The sequence below is a fragment of the Prunus mume genome, linkage group LG4, assembly GCF_029339155.1.
Source record: "Prunus mume cultivar Tortuosa linkage group LG4, ASM2933915v1, whole genome shotgun sequence".
Lineage (NCBI taxonomy): Eukaryota > Viridiplantae > Streptophyta > Magnoliopsida > Rosales > Rosaceae > Prunus > Prunus mume.
This window is the reverse complement of record NC_142701.1, coordinates 3,950,581-3,958,541: the sequence shown is the minus strand read 5'-3', so window position 1 is coordinate 3,958,541 and position 7,961 is coordinate 3,950,581. Positions and strand designations below refer to the sequence as shown.

At 37.8% G+C, this 7,961-nt stretch overlaps 1 protein-coding gene across 1 annotated transcript; it reads left to right on the top strand.

The window, feature by feature from the left end:
- Positions 1–710: 710 nt before the first annotated feature.
- Positions 711–1,656, top strand: LOC107880963 (E6-like protein). The gene has a single exon (XM_016793699.2). It carries the CDS (start codon positions 737–739, stop codon positions 1,559–1,561), a length of 825 nt encoding a protein of 274 aa, XP_016649185.2. The 5' UTR covers positions 711–736; the 3' UTR covers positions 1,562–1,656.
- The last annotated feature ends 6,305 nt before the right edge of the window (positions 1,657–7,961 follow it).

Here is a 7,961-nt window from a genome sequence, read left to right as displayed (position 1 = left end):
GACGCTTTGAATTATGTCTCAAAAGAAGAGAAGAAGAAGAGAGAGAGAAAAAAAAAAAAAAAAAAAAGGGGCCAAAACAATCATCAAGCGAACTACATGCTTACTAGAGAAGCCAGAACCCATGGGAGCAATGGTAATTATGTGGGGTCTCCTCTCAACTTCTTTTTCCTTTTCTTTTTGTTTTTCACTTTTTCTTTACTTAGCTAGGGCCCGTTTGAGAATGATTTTAGATAGACTGAAAAAGCACTTGTATGGAGAATCATTTATATTCTATATTATCACTTTAAGTGATTTTAAAGAGAAGCACATGATGTGTTTCTCCTCATAATTAAAGTGATTATATGGAGAAGCATGTATGAGGTGCTTCTCTCCAGAATCACTCCCAAACAAATCCTAACTCAACTATAGAGAAATCAAAATCTTCAGCCGTATACTGTTTTTATTCATTCAAGCTACAGAGAAATCCGTTTCAGAAGTAGTTAGAAATTAAAGAGCCACCCTTTTGACTGAGACGGTGTTTTTGACAATAAAGGTGTTAGCTAGACATTCTCATGGATTGCACATGCAGCGTGCACTATATGCCATTATTTTTCAAACCCCACAGCCCCCTTCCTTTCCTCAATCCACGCATAATTGCTCGCCCAATAAAGAGACCAAAAAGACAAAATAGAGAGCAAGTACATATATATAAGTCCTAGAAAACCCAACATTTTGATTCACCAAAAAATCTCAAGCAATGGCTCCCTTTGCAAAATCACTCTCTTTTTTCTTCCTTCTGGTGCTCATTTTCTCCTCCTTCGAAAATACTCAAGCTAGAGGGAGCGTGTTCTTCAGCAAAGTCACCCACTACAACAACAACAACAAGAATGTTAACGAGCCAACAATCAGTACCTCCATCGCAGAAGTGCCAACACCAGCACCGTCACCGGCAGCAGAGGCACCAGAACTAGCAGACGTGCCGGCACCAGCAGCAGAGGCACCAGAACTAGCAGATGTGCCGGCACCAGCACCAAGTTACTTGGAGAAAGAGCACCGCCACAAAGGCGCCTTGTACGGCCTTGGCTCGGGCAAATCCCCCTCCACGGAGGAGACACCAACCACCATTGATGGTGAAGATGAGATTTTGGCCGAAGAACTAAGCGGTGAAAGCTTTGATCGCACAGGTAATTATGAAAGCACCAACTTGTACAACAACAATGGGTACAAGACCAACTATGTCAACAACAACAACAACAACTATGTTAATGGTAATGGCTACAAGACCAACTATGTCAACAACAACAACTACATTAATGGCAATGGCTACACAAAAACGAACAATTACAAGGGCAGCAATGGCTGGGAAAACCGTGAGACTAGTTCACAGCAAGGGATGAGTGACACAAGGTTTTTGGAAAATGGTAGGTACTATCATGATGTGAAGAATGAGATCATCCAAAATTTCAATGAAAATTACGAAGCAGGGAGAGGAAGCAATAGAAACTATGTTCAGAACACCAATGAGTTCAACACCATGGAAGAGTATGATAAGTACCAGGAGAGACGAGGATATGTGCCTTAATCTATGTGTTCCATGTCCAAACATAAGAGAGATTTCGATGTGTTTAGGGATAATATAAGCTAATTAATATAAAATATTTTTATCGTTGTTTTGCATTTCCATTTGTGTATCACATTTTATAGTGTGAAAATTAAACCCACCAAGTTTCATTTGATTTTGCTCCTGATAGGTTAATGTTTTGTCACATTTCAAAATGGAGGTATAATTAAGAATGTCACACCCTAACGAAATTTGATACTATAACGTTGCGCTTTCAATAATTTGAAGAAGGGGTTTGTTTAAAACAAAGTGGTGCGAAATTTAAAACTTTGACCAGTTGATAAAAATCAAAGGTTAATCAGAACTCAGCAATTACAGTTGTTATTATTTTTTTGGATTGTTGGCATCTTTGGTCACCTATTTTTGACTAAAGGCTATAGTCACTTTGTAGTTACTAATTTGAGTTTGTTACATATGAAGTCGAGACAATAGGCTATTGTCACCATTCTAAGACCATCTCCAACCATGTTGGAGCTAAACTCAAATTTCCACCCTCCAAAATACAACTATTCATGTATTTTCAGGACTCAAATTTTTTTTTCCTCCAACCTTGCAGACTCATAATTTAAGTCCGCAACTTTATTAAATTGTTTAAGAATGATTAACTCCTAAATTTTTTTTCTCATTAATTTTTCTTGACATTATTTTTGTTTCAACATTCGTGATTTAATTTTCTAAACATTTTAACCTAAAAAAATTAAAATTCCAAAACATAATAGATTTTCACTTGAAAATAAAAATAAGTACAACACCATATGTGTTTAAATTATGTAAGTGTGTTTAAATTATGTTGTGTGTTTAAATTATGAAAATTTGTATAAAAGTGGTTGTTGCTCTATTGTTAATTGACACAAATTAATGTGCTAAGAATGAGTAAAGTATAAAATATAATGAAAAAAATATAAGAATGAAAGTAGAATGAAAAAATATAACAAAGAGAGAAAGGAAAAAAAAGGGAGAAAAAAAAAAGATTTTTGGTTGACACAAATTATAGCTGTTGGAATATTAAAAATATTAAAAAAATTAAAAAAGAAAAAAGAAAAAATAGAGCACCGCATAATTTTGAAAAAGTAGCAGTTGGGATTCAATCAAATGGCCAGCTTGTTGCAAAACTTACATGAGGCCAACACTTTTTGTTGTTCATGTGGGCTTCCAAGGTAAAAAACAAAGATGAAAAAGTAGATTTTGGGCCACAAACATTATCAGTCCAGGCAATAGTTTGGGTAGAATTGCAGTCCGAATTTGAGATTTCTCAAATTTCCACCCTCAAAATACATGGGTTGGAGATGGTTTTTGGAAGCTAAACTCAAAATTTGAGTTTCCACCCCAATGGTTGGAGATGGTCTAACAGGATTCGCGACAAACCAAGATAGTTATCAACAGCATCTAAAAGTACAATGGGGCCCATCATATATCCAATCAACTTCAGTTTATACCTATTCTTTTATTATGTATTTGACGAGGCTTAAATCTTTGTTTGTGTATTAGATTTATTAAAAATAATTACAATTTCTATTTGGTATATTTCTTACTTTTTATTTTTTCCAATAATTAATTAATAAACTATACAGCCATAAATATATTAGAGTCTTTGTTGATATCTGGCCTTAATTGCAATTTCATTACAATTCAATAAATAATTCAATACTTGACCCCAAAAAAAAAATCAATAAAGATATTGACTTTGATTGCAATTTCTTCCTGTATAGTAAACAATTCAATAAATATTTCGGCTTTGATTACAATTTCATTACAATTTACACACATAAAGATCAAACCCCCCCAAAATATTAAAGTCACTTGTAACTAAATATATATCGACAAGCATTTGGGATCTCGATCTACTTTCAAAATAACTAATACCACTTGGACTTGGTCTCTCATTCCCCTTTTAAAATAGCTAATTTCCTCTGTTACTTCATCTGGTAAATGGTTTTGCTTCTTTTTCTCAGGTTCCTGGCTTCCATCAGAACATGACCTTTGTTTTTCCAGACAATGAAGGCGGTGCTGGTTCTGGAAAAAATGGAGCCATCTTGATGCTGTTGCCACAAAAAGTACACAAATAATCCAAAGCATAAACAAATAATACACAAATAATGTTGTATTTAGTTCTGAAAACTTGATTGATACTAAGATGCATATTCTAAGCGATGGTTCTTACTTCAATGCGGTCTTGAGTTTGCTATGAAGGTTGAGCTTATAGACTTGGGGTTTAGTGGACCGAGTTTTACTTGGAGAGACACTTTGTGCAAGAAAGAATTGACCGTAAATGCAGCTTGGCAAACTCGATGGCCAAACACCATAGTTATACACTGTCCAGTAATTGGTTTGGATCATTGCCGTATTTTTATTTCAACAACTCAAAAAGGGAAGTTTGGCAAAAGACAATTTAAGTTCGAACCCTCATGGGCGGATGATCCATAATGTAGAGAAGTCATTGAGAGGTCGTGGAGTAGTAGCCTCAATGGTCAATGGCGAAAGAATCTGCATACTTCCCAAACCCAACTTACTGAATGCAGTAAAAGGAAATTCAAGAATAACAAGATCGAAATTGATAGTCTGGTGGACCAACTTAACCTCATGCAACATAGCTGAGAGGAAAATAGCGAGAATATCTCTCGTATAAAGACCAAGTTGAATGATCTCTAGAGAAAAGAACAGTGTTATTGGCAACAGCGTTCCAGAATTAAATGGCTACATAATGGAGACTCCAATACCTCGTACTTTCGCCAGCGACTATCCAAAGAAGGAGACAAAACAAGATCACAAGAATAAAGGGAGAGAATGGCAATTGGGAGCAATCGCAGAAGGGAGTTTGTAGGGCTTTTGAGGCATAATTCAAAGAGCTGTTTACTTCAAGTGAAAGCAGAGACTGGAATTCCATCCTAGATTATGTTCAACCAGTGGTAAATTTTGAAATAAACAGAGATCTAATCAGGCTAATTACACTTGAGGAGATTAAAGATGCTGCTTTTCAAATGGAGCCCACTAAGGCTACGGGTCCTATTGGCTTCCATGGGACTTTCTATCACAAGTACTAGCGAATTATTCACAACGATATTCAAGGCTTCATTGCTTACTTCTTCACCGGTCAAGCCATCCCTAAGCCTTTGAACTACACACAAATTATCCTTATCCCAAAGGTTCCTAATCCTGAAGCCATCTCCCAATTTAGGCCAATTAGCCTGTGCAACTTCTCCTACAAAATCCTCTCCAAAATTCTTGCCAACAATTTTAAGTCTCACCTACCCAACATTATCTCCCCTACTCAAAATGCTTTTGTACCTGATCGGCAGATCCAGGATAACATCCTGGTAGCCCATGAAGTTTTCCATGCTCTGAAACTCAGGAAATCAAAGAAGAAGTTTGAAATGGGAGTGAAACTCGATATCAATAAGGCTTATGACTGTGTGGAATGGGATTTTCTAGAGAGGGTCATGCAAAAAATGGGGTTTAATGCAGATTGGGTTCATTTAGTCATGAGTTGTGTAACAACAATAAACTTCACTGTGGTGATCAATGGCCAATCAGGAGGTGCCTTCTCCCCGTCCCGTGGTATTCGACAAGGTGACCCAATCTCCCCATACTTATTTCTTTTTATTAGTAAAGTTTTGTCACTGCTAATCAAAAAAGCATGTGAGACAAATTTGTTACAAGGTATTAAGTTGAATTCTGGAGGTCCTACCGTATCCCACCTTTTATTTGCAAATGATACCCTCATATTCTTGAAGGCCACCACACAAAATTGTCAGAATATCTCTCGCCTCCTTCAAGCATATTGCACTGCATCTAGACAACAAATGAGCTTGACCAAGTCCAATGTGGTTTTCAGCTCCAACACCCTTCCTCTATTTGTGCTTCAATGTGTGAAATCCTATGCATGCCTGATGTTACTGATGCAGGGAAATACCTGGGTTCCCACTTCTTGGACCAGAGCAAAGAAAGAAGCGCTTTTGTACATGAAATATCGAATTCTTCGGAAGGTGCAAGGTTGGAATCAACATTGCCTTTCGGAAGTTGGCCTTGAAATCTTAATTAAATCGGTGGCTCTTGTTGTACCAGCTTGTCCCATGAATATCTTCAAATTCCCTACCACCATTTGTAAAGAAATTGATTATATTTTGGCGGGTTTCTAGTGGGAGCAAAAAGGAGACAATCGGAGGCTCCATTGGATCAATTGGGACACCCTTGGGCAACCTAAGCATGAGGGGTGAATGGATTTTCGCAACCTCCATGAGTTCAATTTAGCTCTTCTTGCAAAGCAATGCTGGAGAATTTTGATGGAGCCTCAATCTCTGTGGGCTAAAGTTCTAAAAGGTAGATATTTCCCCAACGTCAGTTTCTTGGAAGCTAAAATGAGTGGTCGTGCTTCATGGGCATGGGCGAGCTTGCTCGAGCAGGGATATTCTGCTTCATGGTGCACATTGGCAAGTTATGAACGAGGTACATATTAGACTGTGGGTTGATCGATGGTTGCCGACTTCTCCAAACACTTGTCCTCTCCCACCTTCTACTGAGATTGTTGATCGAAACTTATGACTTGAAGCTATTATTAACAGGGAGTTCAATGAATGGAATTTGGACCCAATTAGGCACACCATTTTTGCTAGTGATGCCCGTGCAATTACAAATAAGGTTTTTTAGGTTTTAGCAAAAAAAAAAATTTCACTTTTGGAAAAAGCCAAAGCTTTTTCAAAAAAGACAGAAAAACCTCTCAACTTTCAAATCAAAGACATGCAAATGTAAAGGACTCCTTAGAAATCCAAAATAAATAAGGGCAATTTTGTCCATTTTCGCTTCTTTTACAAAATTTCTCTCTTCTTTGTGTTTTTCCAAAGTCTCCCTTACAAATATCAAGTTTGGTAGTAGCAGACTGTCAGATCAACTGATCTGGCCAATGGAAAGGAATGGATCTTACTTTGTGAGCTCCGATTACCATTAGCTTCACAATATTGAATTTAGGCGAAGAAATTCGCTCCCTTCCTCTTAATTGGCGATTGATCCAAGGCTTTGGAAGCAAGTTTGGAAAGCGGATGTCCCACTAAAAATTCGAAACTTCCTATGGCGAGCTCTTAGAAATTTCCTTACTACATCAGCAAACTTGCACACAAAGAAAATTGCCAGATCGCCTATGTGTCCTCTATGTAATGATCAACAAGAAAGGGCTTAACATATCCTTCTCCTTTCCCCTTGGGTGGAGCCTGTCTGGTTCGGATGCTCCCTCAACCTGGGTATAAATCAAAAGACTGTGACATCTTTGGCCAATGGTTAAGGAATGTTATTGAGGAAGGAAAGACCCTACAGGAGCGGTCACAATGCCTAACTGTTATTGCATATTTTTGCTGGCAGATGTGGAAAAATTGGTGCAAAGTGGTACTGGAGCACATCTCCCTTTCACCAGCTAGAACTATTCATGCTGCCTCAATTTCCATCAATGAATTCCTTGGCACCCTTGATCATGGTACACATCAAATAGCAACCAGAAACATCTTTGGAACCCCTCTGCCTCCACTTTTATCAAGATTAATGTGGATGCATCCTGGAATCCAAACCAAAGGAAGGTTGGCATTAGAATCCTGACTAGGGACACCCATGGAGTTTTTCTCACGAGTAGATATCCATCCCATCTGTGGCGAACTCAGCTATAGAGGCTGAGGCGCTGGATTGTCTCTAAGGTTGTAAGCTCGCTGCTGAGATGTGTTATTGTTAGGTCACATTTGAATCTGATTGTAAGGAAATAATCTCTTCTTTGAAGGGCTCTATTTCCAAAGGAATGTGAGAAATCTATCATATCTTAAGTAATGTTTGGCATGTTTTGAACTACTTCTAGACTTGCGTTTGGACGTGGATTCCTAGAACTTCCAACGAGGCGGTAGATCATTTGCCAATGCTTGCCAATTCGAGGATAAGCTCTGAAGTATGGGTCAACCGACCCCCATCCTCTCTAATGCATATCCTAAACAAGGATGGTTTACCATGCCCCCCCAAGGAATGCCTAATGGTTGGGAATGTGTGGGCTTCTTGATGTATTTGTTTTGTCTTATGACTACGTCTTCTTTAGTTGTCCTCCTTCTATGTAGTAGTGTCGCTGTTATGTCATGTTGTATGGCCTTGCTGTTTATGGGCTTTGTATTTCTCTCGACTTTTTGCCTGTTTGTTATGAAATTCCATGTTTCATACAAAAAAAAAAAAAAAAAAAAAAAACCTTCTATTAAAGTCGGGTCAATAGAGCAATTTTGGTGGATCCACAAGAACATCCATTAAATTCAATGCAAATTGGTAAATGAATTTACCTTGATGTCGCATAAATCTCAATATTATTGCCAACTTTATGAATCATTAGATAAACAGCAGGAGAGCA

What these genes read in the sequence shown, in the direction of transcription:
- LOC107880963 (XM_016793699.2), top strand. Translation starts at nt 737, where the DNA reads ATGGCTCCCTTTGCAAAATCACTCTCTTTTTTCTTCCTTCTGGTGCTC.